Source organism: Chiloscyllium plagiosum, chromosome 50 (genome assembly GCF_004010195.1).
Source record: "Chiloscyllium plagiosum isolate BGI_BamShark_2017 chromosome 50, ASM401019v2, whole genome shotgun sequence".
Lineage (NCBI taxonomy): Eukaryota > Metazoa > Chordata > Chondrichthyes > Orectolobiformes > Hemiscylliidae > Chiloscyllium > Chiloscyllium plagiosum.
In genome coordinates this window covers 3,868,213-3,886,225 of record NC_057759.1, presented here as the reverse complement: position 1 = coordinate 3,886,225, position 18,013 = coordinate 3,868,213, and the positions used below count along the sequence as shown (strand labels likewise).

Sequence of the window (18,013 nt, the reverse complement as noted above, 5' to 3'; positions counted from 1 at the left end):
ATCTATCTATCTATCTATCTATCTATCTATCTATCTATCTATCTATCTATCTATCTATCTATCTATCTATCTATCTATCTATCTATCTATCTGTCTATCTACCTTTACATGCACTATTTCTACAGTTAGACTCCACCTTACTTGTAATATACGAGAAAGAAACAAAGTTGCTAATGCTGCTTTCCAGGCCTAGTGTTGCATTCAAACACGATGAAGCTGTCATTAACAGAAACACATATTTATCAGATTGATTTACTGGAAATACTTGCTTTCATGAAGCTTGATTCATTCGTTGAAATTTTCAAATCAAAGGACAGCTGGGGTCTAAACTCACATATTCGGAATATTGCATACAATTATGACCTCCCTCCTACAAGAAAAAAATTCTGAAACTTGAAAGTATTCCCAAATAATTTGCAAGGATTTAGCCAGGGTGTGGAAGGTTGAGCTATGACCTCCCTCCTACAAGAAAAAAATTCTGAAACTTGAAAGTATTCCCAAATAATTTGCAAGGATTTAGCCAGGGTGTGGAAGGCTTGAGCTACTGGGAGAGGCTGAGTAGGCTGGGACTGTTTTCCCTGAAACATCAGTGGCTGAGGAATGAGTTTAAGAAAGTTAGAAAGTAATCAGCGGCATGGACATTGTAAATAAACAGAAATCTTTTCCCTGGTGTGGTGGTGGTGGCGAAGGAGATATGGTGGGGGCGAGTGTGTGTGAGGGAGGTGGTCTGGACTAGAAGGTATAGTTTTAGGATGAGAGTAGAAAAATTTAGAAGGAACTAAATTGGCAACCTTTTCACGCAAAGGCTGGTGTGTGTATGGAATTAGATGGCTTAGAATGTGGTGCAGGCTGGTACAACTGCAACATTTAAAAGGCATCTGGATGGGTATGTGATTAGGAATGGTTAGAGGGAGATGGGCCAACCACTAGCAAATGGGATGACATTGATTTGGGATACCTGTTGTGTATGGAAAATTTCGACCAAAGGATCTGTTCCCGTGCTGTACATCTCTGTGAACCAATGATTACATTTTCATAGCCACTGCATTACTTCAGAGAACAAGTCTTTGAGCCAACATGTCTATAAATTGTGCATTTCAGAGCAGGGTTTCATTGTTAGGGAAGAGAAGTATTTGTGTATATTTCTGAGAGAAAAAAAAGAGGATCTGTTTGCGTAATAGAGAAACAGGTGTGGGCCATTCAGCCCCATCAACATGTTGTCCCATTGAATACGATCATGGCTGATCGAGCACTACAATACATTTTGCACACTCCATCCCCATCTCGTTGAAGACTGGTAATGAGAAATCTATCAGCCTCTACCTTTAACATATACGGTGATGGAGTGATCCTCGCCCCCTGCAGGTATGGAATTCTAAAGGATTACAATCCAACGAGCGAAACACAATAAACCCTCATCTTGGTCCGAAATCCACTTATTTTAATACCTTGCCTGGTTCTAGTCTCCCTCAATTATCAAATATTCAATCTATAGTTAACATGTCTCTATAAAAATTACGTTACTTTATTTACAATGATATCATCACCCATCCGTCCAAAGCCTGGATAACACAGGCCCAGTTTCTCCACTGTCTCTTCATTGGATATTGCCCTCCCATCCCAGAGACAAATATGCTGAATCTTCATGGCTCTCTGTCTGCATGGAAATAACCCCTTTCCTGAGGCAAGAAAACCCAAACTGCACTTAGACCTGCAGGTACAGTCTAACCAACGTCCGGTGGTTTTGAAACAAGACTTCACTGCTCAAGTACCCACATCCTCTTGTAATAACGGTTATCATTCCAATAGCCTTTCTACAATTGTAATTTGGCATGTAGCAAGGTATCAGAGAGTCTTGCAATAACGGTGCAACTTTAGTCTTGGGTGTCTTTAATTGACGAGGAGAAAGTGAGGGCTGCAGATGCTGGAGATCAGAGCTGAAAATGTGTTGCTGGAAAAGCGCAGCAGGTCAGGCAGCATCCAAGGAGCAGGAGAATCGACGTTTCAGGCTTTAATTGACATAGATATTTGACAAAACAAAATGGGGGAGTATTTCCATTAGTATGTGCATGTGTATTATTAAAAATTGCTTTGAGGGACGTGGGCGTCACTGGCGGATAAGTATTTGTTGTCTGTTCTTAGTTTCCTTTGAGAAGGTGGTAGTGATCCACCTTCTTGAAACGTGGATGAGTTTGTGTATGCGTGACAGAGTGAGGGATGGTTCTTTAACTTTGCAGCACCAACTGGAAAGCAGCCTATTCTAAATGGGAAAATTTGCAATGAGAAATGATGCATTAACAGTCTTGGTGTGGAAAGATCATTTGGAGAAGAGTGACCATAATGTGGCAGCATTCTTCATGAAGATGAAAAGCCAAGTAGTTGAATTAGGAGCTAGAATCCTGATGCTAAATAAAGGGGTGCATGATATAAGAGGCATGAATTGGCAATGATATATTGCAAAGCCATACTAAAGTAATTGATGGTGGATAGGGGATGGTTCACGTTTGAAAATTGTATTCATGCAGGCCAGCAAGTGATTGCAGTTTCTGTTAGTATGTGGACAAAAGAAAGCACATGATGCACAGTCGGCCTGAATTGAATAAGAGAACTCATAGGCTTGTGTCCAGGAGGTTGCACACCTGGGCATGTCCACTTACAGCTGATTTGGAAAAGTTACATTGCTTTTAATCGTTACAGATTAAGGGTGCAACTTCTGTTCTGGTCTCTTACGAAAAGCAGGTGGTTCAGTTACCACTGATTGTACGAAAAGTCTCGGATCATATTAGAGTTGAAAAGCACAGCAGGTCAGGCAGCATCCGAGGAGCAGGACAATCGACGTTTCGGGCAAAAGCCCTTCATCAGGAATGAGCCTGGAGCCTCGGGGGTGGAGAGGTAAGTGGCAGGGGGTGGGGCTGGGATGAATGTAGCTGAGAGTGCAATAGGTGGATGGAGGTGGTAGTGAAGGTGGTAGCCGTAGAGGAGTGTGGAGCGGATACTTGGGAAGGAAGATTGACAGGTGGGACAGGTCATGAGGACTGTGCTGAGCTGGAAGGTTGGAACTGGGATAAAGTGGGATGAGGAGAAATAAAGAAACTGGTGAAGTCCACATTGATGCCGGGGGTTGAAGGGATCTCATGCGGATGATGAGGAATTCTTTCTCCAGGTGTCGGATGATGCGGGAGCGGCGGTGGAGGAGGCCCATGACCTGCATGTCATCCGCAGAGAGGGAGGGGAAGTTGAAATGTTCGGGCACGGGGCAGAGGGCTTGATTTGTGCGGGTGTCCCGGAGATGTTCTCTGAAGTGCTCTGCAAGAAGGTCCAGTCTCCCCAGTATAGAAGAGACCGCATCGGGAGCACTGTCCTCGCAAACTGTCCCACCTGTCAATCTTCATTTCCACCTATCCCCTCCACTCTCCTCTCCGACCTATCATCTTCACCCCACCTGCATCCATCTATTGCACTCTCAACTACATTCTCCTCAGCCCTAGCCCGTTCCCTTTTACCTCTCCACCTCGAGGCTCCCGCTCTCATTCCTGATGAAGGGATTTTGTCCAAAACATCGATTTTCCTGCTCCTTGGATGCTGCCTGACCTGCTGTGCTTTTTGAGCACCCCTCTAATCTTGACACTAATCCCCAGCATCTGCAGTACCCACTTCCGCCTAAAAGGCTCAGGGCCAATCTTGATGGCGAAATTGTTTGAGAAAGATTCAATTTAATTGGCCTTATATTTTCAGATTGGAAAATGGCTGCTTGAGTAATGTCCTAATTCAATATTGTCGGGTATTTCTCTAAGCTTATATAATATAATTCCTAGTGCATGAAAAAAACGTTTTATCTATTCAGTCGACACCAAGCTTTCCAAATCTATCCAACCCAGACCCATCCTGTAACCCTTCATTTTCCAGTGTGAATCCACACACAGAGCAATTTAGTCTGGCCATTCAAACTTACCTGTGCATCCTTGGAATCTGCCAGGAAATCAGAGTACCAGGAAGAAACCGGTGGAACCATGGGCCGAATATGAAAACTCCACACAGATAGTTGCCTGAAGGTGGAATCACCTCTGCTCCCTTGTGCTGTAAACCATTGCTTTAGGCTGCAGGGATGATCAAAGAGACCAAGAAACAATTCCATAAATCTGCACGGCCTATCCAGTGCCATTAGTTTTATTTGCAAATGTAGAGGCAGATATCAGGAGGCTGTAAAGTGAAAGAGACATCAAACCTATCCAATTTGTGGAATGGACAACACTGTTATTAGTAATTATGCGGCACAACAGGTTCATTTTCCTTTGTGGGATATTTCAGTAACAAACTGCTTTTCGCAGCTGGATAACTACCCAATCCCTCAAATAGAAAACTAATACGCAAATCTGGTGGGGTGCTGTTCTTCATAAAGCTGGACCTGAGCTGTGCATGTCTGCAATTGTAATTCAATACGGATTCCCTGAAGTATGCCGAAATGAATATCCACAGGTGTTTGCATCAGTACAGGAGACTGCTTTCTGGGGTATCATCTGAGAGTCCTGTTTGTATCTGTCAGCTAGAGCTCCCTACTTCGTCATTACTAACAGCCCCAATCTCATACTCAATGGGATTCACCTGGCCCTTTGTCCAATCACTACAATTTCCTCAAGGCGAATGGCAGTTGTCATGTAAGCATACCATCCATCATCCAGTGGTCTTGCAGAAAGAGCAGACCAAACGTTGAAGGAAGGCTTAAAGAAACATCGTCAAAATGTGTGGCACTGGAAAAGCAAAACAGAAGAGTCGACATTTCGGACATGTGCCTTTAATGTGAAATGCCTGAAACCTCTATTTTTCTGCTCCTTGAATGTTGCCTGATCTGCTGTGCTTTTCCAGTGCCACGTTTTTTGACTCTGACCTGTGCAGCTGAAGTCCCCTCTTTCTCTTTAATGTTGGTTCCTTTTCAGTGATAGGGCCACTCCTCACGTAGCTGCAAGTACAGCTCTAATGCAGAGCTGCTAATGGGGAGAAGTCTGCACACCAGGTTAAACCTGATCCTCCCTGACCTGATGGAGATAAGGAAACGACATCATGGGCACTCATTGCTGGACCCAAGACTCCTCTAAGTTGAAGAGACGGTTTACTTTAGCGAACGAAGCTTGATGTTCAAAAGACGGTTTACTTTAGCGAACGAAGCTTGATGTTCAAATTGTGGGAATGGCTCTACTTGGGTAAGAGATGTGGGGGAGGAGATGCAATCCTGAACAAGCATGGACCACATTAAAGCTGCAATCTCACAAACTGGGCAGGAGCAAAACACACTCCACTTCCTCAGACCATCCAGCAAGGCTGTCAGAAACTGTGGGATCTCCCCTTCAGTCTATCCTCGCAGAAACCTCTCAGAATGAGATGGACATGGCATATGGCACAGCCTTAACGCCGTTACCGACTGAGGAAGATGATGACTTTCTTCCAACACACATTGCGAGCAAGAGCAGGCTACTAACTGGTAAAAGCCATCGGTATTCAAGGCAGAGTTGCCAGGACTGGACCTTATGCTAAAATGCACTAGAAGAAGCTCTGGGGAAAAGAACAGGCCTATGTACCAGGACTGACGGAAGGTGGGAAGTAGTGTTTGGATTGGGTTCAGCTAGGTGAACCTCATAGAACCTAAGTTCCCTGATTGGTGCTTCTAACCTGGTTCGATCAGGGAGCCCTGACTGGCGGAAAAAAACAGGGGTAGCAGGAATTCTGTTTGTTGTAGGAGCGGGTTCTGAGCCAGATTGGTTAGTGTGATGGACTATGCACATGTAAATGAAGATCGACTTGGTGATGGTATAGCAGGCTCATGGAGTTGTTTCATTATGTTTTCGAGATTCATGCACAAGGACATCCAGATCCCTCTGCACTCAATCACTGTGAAGTTTCTCATCACTGAGACAATAAGTTGACTTCGTATTCCAAGCGGAGGTGCTGTTAATGCTGGTGCATTTAGTTGTCATTATCCAGTCTAATCTACTGAACAAGGATCTATAGCAGACCTGTGTTCCTGCATTGCCTTCCACTCATACACCAGACGTGAGAAGCAGCCAAGCCTCCAGGCTGTTATGTATCCTGTGCATGAGTACCCATCAGTCGGCACTTCCAGTTACCCTTTCGTTCAGACACACAACTTCACTTCGGCAATCCTCCTCTCACTCGCTGAGCTCCACTGAACATGACATTTACAGAATGGAAACTTATTGTCCCATAAGGCCTTTGTTTAAAATGGTTCTAGCACTCGTGCTGTTTTCAGTGCCCCCCAGGGAGCGGGGACTGACTGGAACACTGAGTGATAACTGCATCAAAAAAGCGATGCAGCTGATCAATCTGTCACTGCAGTTCCTTTTTCTCATTCAGAATCAAACAACAAAAACATTTAACTTTCTGAGAGACTCCCAGTTGGGAAATCAGCACATTCCGGGCAGTTGGTTCTGTAAGGATGGAAGGTTGGTGTGAAGCTACATCGCATTCAGGAAAGCTCGTGGTATGTTCCGGTTCATTGTGACGGGATTTGAATGTAAGAGTGGGGAGGGTATGCTTCAGTTACCTAGCAGATCGGTGTTTCTGCATCTGCAGTTTCCTACAGATGTTTTCACCGACCTTTTCGTGTATGCAGAAGGTTGGTCACACACAACAGCTGTGATTTCTGTCTTTATAAACTGCAATGTTATCTCTGTTCTGTCTCTATTCACACATGCAGACAGACCTGTTGAGGTTCTGCAGGACTTCCTTTGTCTATAGTCTGTCACATTAGTTCTGTAGTGTCTCTATTCAGAAACGCTACCACACCTACTGAGTTTCTCCAGTACTTTCTGTATCTATAATTTGTAACGTTATTTCTGTTCTGCCTCTATTCACACATGCTGCGAGACCTGCTGAGATTCTTTAACATCTTCTGTGTTTGCAATCTGTAACGTTAACTCGTTTTCTCTCTCTCTCTCTCCACAGATGCTGCCAGACCTACTGAGTTTCTCCAGTACTTTCTGTTTTTGCTTGCTTTCTCCAGCATCCCCCACGGTCTCTTTTTTTGTTAATGAATACTGCAATTCACATCATCGCATTCCTGGTCTCGTGTCAGGACTGTCTGTCCGACCACTTATAATTAAAAGTGTTCTGTGCTGTAAAATAAAACCAGATGGGTCAGTAGCACAGTATAGAAATATCAGATCAATACGTTTAGACTGTGTCTAATAATTGTTACCATCAAATTGGTGATGTCACAATGTTACTTTCTGAATAGCGAGTGTGAGTATGAGCAATTGAATAAACAAAAATAGAAGTGAGAGAGAGATAGAGAAACAGAGTTAACGTTACACAGAACACAGAAAATGTTGCGGAAACGCAACAGGTCTCATTACAAACAGAGGATAATGAGGGAGAAGATAGGACCAATCAAGGTAAAAGGAGGGCACTTGTGTTTGGAGGCAGACTGTGTGGGTGAGATCCTAAATGAACATTGGTATTCACCCAGGAAAATTATATGTAGGATAGTGAGATTTGTGTGGAGCACACTAATTAACTACAGCATGTTGAGATCAAGAAAGAAGTGATGTGGGTCTCTTGAAAGCATTAAGGTGGATGAGTCCTCAGGGCCCGATGGCATCGACATCAAGGCCCGATGGTATCTACCCCATATTATTGACAGACGTAATAGAGAGAGTTTTCTGGGGCCTTGGCTAAGATCTTTGTATCCTCGCGAGGCAATGCAGAGGTCTAGAGAACTGGCAAGTACCTAATGTTGTTCCTTTGTTAAAAAAGGAAAATAGTGATAATGAAGGAAACCATAGACCAGCAATTCTCACATCAGTGGTGGGGAAGCTATTATAGACAACTCTTATGGAAAGGATTTGTGCATATTTGGAAAAGCGCAGTTTAATGTGGGGCAGTCAGTATGATTTTGTGCAGGGCAGCTCATGTCTTACTAACTTGATTGAATTTTTCAAGGAGGGGAGGAAGGTGATCGATGAGGGTAGAGCTGTGGGTGCTATTTCCATACGTTTTAGTAAGGCATCTGACACGGCTCCTCTTGGTTGGCTTATCCAGAAGATTCAGATGCATGGGATCCACAATTACTTAGCGGCTTGAATTCAAATTTGGCTTGCCCAAAGAAGACAGAGGGTAATGGTGAAAAGGTGGTTTTCAGCCTAGAGGTCCATCATTAGTGGTGTTTCACAGGGATCTCTGCTGTTTGTGTTGGTGGAGTTATGGATGGGATACAGATCGTTTGCAGATATGGGCAGAGAAATGGCAGATGAAGGATAATCCTTGTAAATATGAGGCTTTGGGAGATCAAACGTTAAGAATAAAATATCCACTTAATCGTCCAGCTCTGATGTAAAGAAGGATCAAGTCCATAGGTCACTGAAAATAGCCATGCAAGTAGATAGGGTGGTAAAGAAAGCGTACGACATTCTTGCCTTTATTGAATGGCATGAATGAGTATAAGAGTCAGGGTGTAAAATTGCAGCTCCATAAGACATTAGTTAAGCCATACTTAGGGTATGTGTTCAAATCTGATCACGACATTACAGGAAGGATGTGGAGGATTTGGAAGAATACAGAATAGATTTACGAGGATTCTGCCTGGAAAGGACAGCATCAACGATAATGAGAGGCTAGAAAAACCTGGATTGTTTCGTCTGGTGCGGCAGAGGCTGAGGGGGAAAATGATAGAAGTCTATAAAATTAAGTTTTGCTTAGAAAGCATTGATCATCAGAATCGTTTTTCCTTAAAGTTAAAATGTCTAATACTGGTGTATACATTTAAGTTGAGAGAAGGGAAGTTCAAAGGAGATGTACGGGGCGAGTTGTTTTTACACAGAAAGTTGTAGGAGTGTGAACCACATTTCCAGGGATGGTGTTTCATAAGCGCTGTTTTAGGTCAGCATTTGGAAATTCACGGAATGGAGGGATATGCACCAAGGACATGCAGAATGGCTCAGTTTCCTTTGTTGTGATGTTTGAAAGGCTTGTTCCTGTGCGGTACTGTTCCATATTACTGGTTATAAACACAGAAAGTGTTGAAGAAGCTCAGAGACAAACAGAGATAACATTTCGAATCCAGTGGCTCTTCTTCATAACTGAAAGGCTGGGAAAAAACAGTGTTTGTAATACTCTCGATAGTGGAACAGGTCAGTGGTGGTACAAAGAACAAATCGGTTGTTAATTGTGGTGAAAGGGAAATAGAGATATAAAGCAGATATGTATTAGGATTGGCGGGGGGATGGACAGATTCTGTGTTTTGGTGGGTTGCACGATTTTCTTTCGTTTACTTTTATCAGTGAATTCTATTTTAGTTGCAGATGTTGCTGGTTTAAAGGCAGAAAGATCCGTGACAATATATCACTTACAGCTGCAGAGGTGTAATCTGCCTCGGGATGCCTGCTGAACGTTGATAAAGCTCATTCTAAAAGCCTTGCAGAGCTGATGTGGATTTCCTTCTCGGGGAGGCGGTAGTCTGGATGGGTGTCCATATGAGTGCCATGAAACGTGGGAAGCTTCCTGTGTCTCTCTGTTTTGGAGCCAACGGTCAGAGAGAATTTGTTAGCATATTCTCTCTGGTCTCCTAAGCAGTGAAGGCAATGGGCAAGGGAATCTGAAACAGACCCATTATTTCGGTCCTCAATCTGCTTCAATATTCCCAATGACCATGTAAGACTCTGAGTCTGGAGAGCGACAGGGACTGTAGTCATAGCGTCCTACAGCACAGAAACAGATACTTCACCCCAGCTCAGCCATCCCAAACAAGTTTCACGAACTATATTAGTCTCATTTGCTTGTATTCATCCCATAGTTGTTTCTCTTTCTTTCCAAGATGCTGCCCAACCTAGTGAGTTTTTCCAGCACTTCCCGTATTATAAACTATAACATTATCTCTGTTTCTCTCGCACACTCCGCACAAATGCTGCCAGACGGGCTGAGTTTCTCCAATACTTCCTATGTTTATAAACTATAAACCGTGGGTGGCACGGCGGCGGCACAATGGTTCGCACTGCTGCCTCCCAGTGCGAGATACCCAGGTTCAATTCCCGCCTCAGGCGACTGACTGTGTGGAGGTTGCACATTCTCCCCGTGGGTTTACTCCGAGTGCTCTAATTTCCTCCAATAGTCCAAACATGTGCAGGTTGGGTGAATTGGCCATGGTAAATTGCCCATAGTGTTAGGCGCAGGAGTAAATATAGGGGAATGGGTCTGGGTGAGTTGCGCTTTGGCGGGTCGGTGTGGACTTGTTGGGCCTAATGCCTGTTTCCACACTGTAAGTAATCAAATCTAAACATTATCTCTGCTTCTCTCGCACACTCCCCGCCAATGCTGCCAGACTGGCTGAGTTTCTCCAACACTTCCTGTGTTCATAAGCTGTAACCTTACCCTGCCTTCTCTCTCATTCCCTCCCCCCAAATATGATGCCAGATCTGTTGCATTTCTCCAGTATTTCCTGTGTTTATAAAATTAATTCTGTTTCTCTCTCTCTCTCTCTCTCTCTCCCTCACACACACAGACACAGACACTCCCGACAAGTGCTGCCAGATCTATCGAATCTCTAGCGATTGTTGGACAATGGGAGCACTGCTGTCTCAACTCAATGCTAGGAAGGATGGATTCGCCTTGGAGAGAGTACAAGTTAGGTTGCCAAGAATGGGACCTGGACTTCAGGGATTAAATTATGAGGAGAGATTACGCAAATGAGACCTGTTTTCTCCAGAATTTAAAGTGTTGAGGGGCGATCCGATTGAAGATATTGACAGGAAAAGATAGGATGGATTAAGAGAAACTGTGTCCACTGGTTGGCGATACCAGAAATGGGGAGGACATATTCTGAGATTTAGGAATGGAACATGCAGGAGAAATGTTAGGAAGTGCTTCCCACAGAAAGGGTGGGAGGTGATTGGAACTCACTTCCATAAATGCCATTGGATGGTGGATCAGTCGTTATTTTCCATTCTGAGTTCGTCAATGTTTCTTCCGCAGCAATATGAAGGGGATAGGGGGCAGGCAGATATATGGAGCTCGGCCACAGGTCAGGCGTTGAATGGTAGAGTAGGCTCCAAAGGGCTGAATGGCCTACTGCTGTTCCTGTAAGTGGCATTAATTAGTTGGAAATGTTTGAAGTGTATAGAGAGAGCTGCTTCCATTTGATGTTTCTGAACCTATCTCCTTCTGTTACAGGTAAATGTGAGAGAGAAGGCATTGATGTAGCTGGCAACAGGTCACACTGAGTTGGAAACTGCTGTACTACAAAACCGCGTCAGAAATGTCACTAATCTCCTTGCTTCTGACCCTCTGTAAGTGTGTATGATAGAGTAACATTGCCCCTGACAAACCTTCCCTTTCTCCGGTCATTTTAGGTTACATTCTGCGCCAGATACACTACACTTCCTTCTCAGTTCCAGGAAAGTGGGAGCTAATTACTGTGGCCAACAGAAAAAAAAAATTGGCAGAAATCGGGAATGAAAAAAGATGGGAGCTTGGATGATAGCATTTCTCGAGAAAGCGAGAAAGAGGGCTCCTTGCTTCTGACCCTCTGTAAGTGTGTATGATAGAGTAACATTGCCCCTGACAAACCTTCCCTTTCTCCGGTCATTTTAGGTTACATTCTGCGGCAGATACACTACACTTCCTTCTCAGTTCCAGGAAAGTGGGAGCTAATTACTGTGGCCAACAGAAAAATAAAATTGGCAGAAATCGGGAATGAAAAAAGATGGGAGCTTGGATGATAGCATTTCTCGAGAAAGCGAGAAAGAGGGGCTAAGGAAGAGAAAAGAATGAACATTTCAAGTTATTGTCCTTTGATCCAGCTTTGTGGAATATCATTCAATCTTCTCAGAAAGGGACACAAGTTAGACGCACACATGCACTATGATCTAAAACTGTCAGGACATAGATGGATCAGCAGAATTTCAGAATCCCACAAATCTCACAACAATATAGAGGGGTGACATAAGTCACTGAGCAGTGAATGGAAATGCCATCTCTTTACATCAACGTTAGGAGATTTACCAGAAAGTCATCTTGGGGGCTAGAGAATTTAAGTGATTGAGAGAAATTAAACAGACTTGGTTTGCTTTCCTCAGAAAAGAGGTGGGAAACATTACGTGCCTGTTTGTGTATACATACATACACACACACACACACACACACACACACACACACACATATGTATATATATGTGTGTGTGTGTGTGTGTGTGTGTGTGTGTGTACCTCGATTATCCACATGCGTTGGCTGGGCTGTATGCTGTTCTGATGGTTGATTATTCGGTTAATCGATTCAATGCACCTCCTCTGGTGCTCAGATTTTTCTGTCAAGTCTTCTCCCCATTCAGGAGACTGCAGAACACCCTGTGGAGCAGCCCAGCGTGCGTGGGCCCCATCCCAACCCCGTCTAACACCGCCCCCGCAGCCAGCCAACAAAAACCTGTCCAGCATTCCCCCTGCCCCCGATCTGCCTCCACCCACCATCTGACCCACGTCCGTGCCCCATCCTAGTGCTCCACCTGCCCCTGTCAGCCTCCCACCCCCTCCGGGGCAGTTGCACTGCCACCAGCAGTAAGACTGCAGCCGCCTTTGTGAGATAAGTCTCCAAATAGCACACACAAACACAGGCAGATGCAACGTTTTGACAAGCTCCACCTCTGCCCTGTACAGGACAATGTTAGATAGAATACCTGGGGAAGGGGGGGGGGGGGGGTGTTAAAGTTCACCACTATGTAGAACCCTTGGGAAACGTTTGGGGAAGATAGAGAGGGCAGTAGCCCAGTCACTTTGAGACAATGCCTGGGCTCCCATCAATGTCCAAGGACTGTTCTCTGCAGCATTTCAGTGAATCCATTGTAAACAAAAGACACGTTCAGGGTTGAAACAGCTTTTTGATGTACTGTTTGTATCAGGACCTCGAGATCTGCTTCGGATAATCTGATATACAGAAGAACTTCGATTATCTGAATTAATTATCTGAATATCAGATTATCCTAAGGAGATCTCGAGGTCCCGATAGAAACATTACAGTAAAGGCGTGTTTCCAACAGCGATCATGTCTTTTTTTTACAGTGATTAAACAGACACCGTCTCCAATTGACTGACATCCCACCCTCTCACTCTCCTCACATTTTCTCTGGAGTTCTACAGAGGGGTGCACCCTCGCCCCCCACCCCGCCACCTCCCCCCCTCGCACCTTTCCAGAGACTCTCTTCAACATTGTCCCGTACAGGGCAAATGTGGAAACTGTCAAAACGGTGCAGTAAAAAGTTGTGTGTATGTGGCTATGGCAGTGCATTTGCTATTTGGAGACTTACCCCACAAAGGTAGTTGCAGCAGCAGTCTTATTGTTGATGTCCAGTTCAGCTGCCCTAGAGAGGGGGCGGGGGTAGACAGGGGCTGCACGGTAGTGTGGGCTGGGGGGCTGTGTAAGGCTTTGGTCAGACCACATTTTGAACCTGGTGATCAGTTTTAGGCCCCGTATCTAAGGAAGGATGTACTGGCGTTGAACAGGTTACAGGGGAGGTTCACAAGAATGATCCTGGGGATCCTGGGCTTGTCATATGAGGAACGGTTGAGGACTCCGAGTCTGTGCTGGATGGAATTGAGAAGGATGAGGACAGGGGGTGGACAGGGGCACAGGCGCGGCTGGTGTTGGACGGGTTTGGGGTGCGGTTGAGGGCAGTGTTGGACAGGGCGGGGTGGACGGGGACTGGTGTTGGATTGAGGCCGGCGGGGGTGGATGGGGCGCGGGCAGGAGGCTGTGTTAGACAGGGGCGGGAGTGGAAGGGGCTGTGGATGGTGTTGGATGAGGGCACGGTACGGGCAGTGTTGGACGGAGCAAGGAGCAGTGTTGGACGGGAGGGAGAGGGCAGTGTTGGACGGGGGCGGTGTTGGACAGGGTTGGGGCGGGCAGGGGTCAGTGTTGGACGAGGTTGTGGGCGGGGCGGGGTCCGATTTTGGGGGCGGGATTCGTGCGCGGTATGCTGCTGCAGTTTCCTGAACAGGGAGCAGAGGAAAGGCACTTAGTCAACTAACCGAACAATCAATTATCCAAACGAAATAGTGCCCGCCCATCTCGTTCGGATAATTGAAGTTCCTGTGTGTGTGTGTGTGTGTGTAATGACATGTACGGGGGCATAATTCGGGTAGACAGGAGAAACCATTTTCCTCTTGACAAAGAGATTAATGATTGGGGTTGGGAAATATATATTGAAGGTAAGTGGCAGGAAGTTAAGAGGGTGACGGAAGGAAAACACTTTTTCAGTCAAAGTGTGGTAGGAATCTGGAACTCACTGTCAGGGAGGGAGAGGCAGAAACCCTCATCACGTTCAAGAAAAAAATCAGATGCCAACTCGTGATTCCAGATCTGTGGACCAAATGCTGGGAAAGAAATGGGCTTAGCGAATAGTGAGGTGGTTGTTTTTGATGAGCGCAGACTTGATTGGTCAATAGGCCTTTTTCAGAAATGTACACTTCTTCGGCTCTGACTTTAGATTGAAGAAAGTCTTAGCTCCCTTGTGAAGTGACTTAGCATGCAGCAGAAGTTGCGGAAACATCTGGAATCGTTTCAGATATGTTCCAAAGGAAGCCCTGCTGTAACGCAGCCTCTTGTCTCTGAATTAGAAGCGTCAGTATGGAGGTCATTGATAAGTCTTGGCTGACTTTGGGGATTTCTAAGGATCTCGGTGAGGCAAAAAATGCAAAGCCAAAGAAACTTGAATCCTTTTGCCATAATTTTCCCATAATCTTTAAAGAAAAATCTTCTTAACTCAGAAGAATGGCACAGGGAATGGCAAACAAAGCGAAGAGAAAACAGGAGGGGCAAACGAAGGTATAAATAGTTGGTAGAATGTTACAAAGCAACATCTGCAGTTGGATTGATACATGAATGAGAAACCAATCGGGTCATCATGCACTTCATATCAATTTATATTTCTGCCTCCTCGTCGATAGGATTGAACAGTCAATAGTTCCCATTGAGTTACAGACAGGACACGTGCTGCTTCACTGCTGTTTTTCCTCTTACATTGCTTTGACGTTGTATTTACTTGCAATTTCTAGGACACTGGCAAAAATAATGACATTTATTTCAATTCCCTTTTGTTTTCCAGTGAATCTTGCTCTGTTTGGAATCACCCAAGGTAAGAGGGAACTTTAATTTTTGGATAAACATTTACAAATTTCAAGCCATGCTATGCACGTCCTTTCAGTGACCTTTTCCAATCATGCATCAAATTAGACTTGATCCCAGTCTTCCTGATCAGGAGTTAGGGATATCCTCTGAAAGATCGGGCACTGGAATCATTTTCAAACCTTCTCCCATATGGGTGCTCCACCAGTTATAATGAAGACTAATGGCTTTTTTTTTGACTTAGTCACATCCGACACAGTCCATTCAGTAAATCTGTACCAAAATTTAAGTTAATCACAATACTTCAAATGAGCATGAGATTTGAAACAAGATGTTTGTGAAAATACAAAGTTACGATAATTTTGGAAGGGAGAATAGAATATTATTTAAATGGAGAGAAACTACAGAGAGCTGCACCAGAAATGGACTTGGTGGGGGCCGGAATTTTGTGTATTAAAAACAGAAAATTAACACACAGCAGGGGCAGCAAGTAATCAGGAAGTGCAAAGGGAATCTTGCTCCTTATTTCAAAGGGGTTGAAAGAGAATAGGGAACTCTTTCTGCAAATGTACAAGGTGCTCATGAGACTTTTTTTTGAGCACTGGAGCTGTTTTGCTTCTCTTATTAAATGAAATATATCATTTCATTGGAGGCAATTCAGAGAAGGTTCACTAAAATGATTCCCGGTGTGGAGGGTTTGTTGGTACTCTACTCATTGGAATTTAGAAGAGCGAGTGGTGATCTCATTGAAACTTATTGGATTCTTGAGGAGTTTTACAGGATAAATACTGAGATGATGTTTCCCCTCATGGGAGATTCTAGTATCTAAGGGTACAGTCTCAGGATAAAGGGACACCAATTAAGATGAGGAAGACTTTCTTCTCTCAGAGGGTTGTCAGCACTTGGAACTCCTTGCCACAGAGAGTTGTGAAGGTAGAGTCCTTGAGTGTAATTGAGGCTGAGAGAGCTCAATTCTTGATCATTAGGAGAGTCAAAGGTAATGGTTGAAAGGGCAGAAAAGTGGACGTGAAGTATGGTGAATCATCAAACAGCCTACTATTTCTATTTCTTATGATCAAAGGCATGTCCACCTTTCCACCTCTAACCTGTATGTGGCACGTAGTTCTATCAAGCATACTCTCCACCGGTAGGCAAGGATGGGTAAATTCATCCACACACTCATGAGGATCCAGGATCTCAAACTGATGCTATGGTGTTAGTATGTTTGAGCTCACACTGAATATTTTAACTTCCCAATGGCTATCAGCTTGTATGAGGCATTTTGCTGTGTCAAGCCCAAACTTGTTCATTGGACTTGCCTTGGCAGATTCAGTTCTGTGATGCATATTGGAATGAGTTTCTTGATTGATAGAGTGCTCCCAAGGCTGTGTTTTCTTATTTACCATCTTCACCAACCACAATTCCACAGTGGATTCTTTGGATGTTAAAATTGCATCAGCCATCAGTCTTATCTAATTATTCTGTTTGACTGAAACAAACCCATATCATCAAAATTATTGGAATCAGTTATTCAGATCTGTATTTACACCTTTTTGAAAATTTCCCTTATTGAGATGAAAGTTGTTTAGGGGTTATCCAGTTTAGGGAAATGAAAATATGCTCAGATCCAGGAATATTCAAAGGAAGTGTATTTTATGCATTTGGGAAGAGAGTGAGAAAGAGAGAGAAAGTTGATGGATTTGTAACTGCAGAATTGGAAGGATTCCTCTCTCTTTCTCACTCTCTATCCCTTTGTTACTTTCAGGCTCTCAAACACAGCACCTGATGACTTACTGTGAACTCAAAGGTATCTATAAATTTTGCTACTTTAGAGGGTGCAAGTCTTCAAAGAAAACTGCAGTTCAGTTTAAACCTCAGAGACTTTCAACTCGTGAAATTTCATTCATTTGTGCGACATGGGCCCAGCATTTATTGCCCCATCTCTTGTTGCCCCCTTGAAAACGTGGTATTGAGTTGTCTTCTTAAACCGATGAGGTCCCTGCGGCTAACAAAGACCAACAATGTCCTGAGGTAGGGAATTCCAAGTGTTTGACACTAGCAACATTAAAGAAATGGCCAGTATATTTTCGAGTGGGATGTTGGGTGGCTCAGGGGAAACTTGCAGGTGGTGGTTCCCATGCGTCTGCTGCCCTCTTCCTGCGAGATTGATGTGGTCCGAGCTTTGGAATGTGCTGTCTCAGTACCTTTGATGAATTTCTGCAATGCATTCGAGAGTTGGTGGTGGATGTTTGTAGTGCCAATGAAGTGGCGCTGCTTTGGCCATGATGATGTTAAGCTTACTTGGATGGTGATGGCTGGCATGAGGGTTCATAGCTATAAATTTAATATTGGTACATATAGGACAGATGCCAGAGGTAGTTTCTTTAGTCAGGGAGTACTAGAGGTGGGGATCACACAGTCGTAGACTCGCCAAATTTAAGGGCATTTAAACTCTCATTAGATAACCATATGGATGAAAATTGAATAGTGTAAGATAAATGGAGATCAGATTGTTTTCACAGGTTGGCACAACACCGAGGGCTGGAGGACTTGTATTGGACTGTAATGTTCTACAGTCTTTGTTCTGTTCTTGGAGCTGCACACATCCAGGCAAGTGGGAGTACTCCATCAAACTTCTAATTTATGCCTTGTCGATTGTGGACAGGCTTTGTCGGGGTAATCAGGAGATGAGTTACTCATTGCAGGATTCCCAGCTTCTGATCTGCTCTTGCAACAACTCTATTAACATGATGAATCCAGATGCGTTTCTAGTCAATAGGAAACTCCAGGATGTTGAGAGTAGAGGGATGCAGTGACGGTAGCACCATTTAAGGTCAAGGGGCAATGGTTAAATGTTCTAGCATTGGGGAGATTATTGTCTGGTACTGCACACTTT

General features: G+C 44.3%; 1 protein-coding gene across 15 annotated transcripts in view; it reads left to right on the top strand.

Moving 5' to 3' along the window:
- Positions 1-18,013, top strand: part of LOC122544514 (basement membrane-specific heparan sulfate proteoglycan core protein-like) — a 172,520-nt gene that overhangs the window by 133,246 nt on the left and 21,261 nt on the right. For 9 of the 15 annotated variants that reach the window (XM_043683770.1, XM_043683769.1, XM_043683762.1 and 6 more), the window contains exon 1: positions 17,019-17,727. In XM_043683770.1, coding sequence (XP_043539705.1) covers positions 17,616-17,727 — 112 coding nt within the window. In that variant the 5' untranslated portion in view covers positions 17,019-17,615. The other 6 variants (XM_043683765.1, XM_043683763.1, XM_043683764.1 and 3 more) reach the window with 6 other exon arrangements.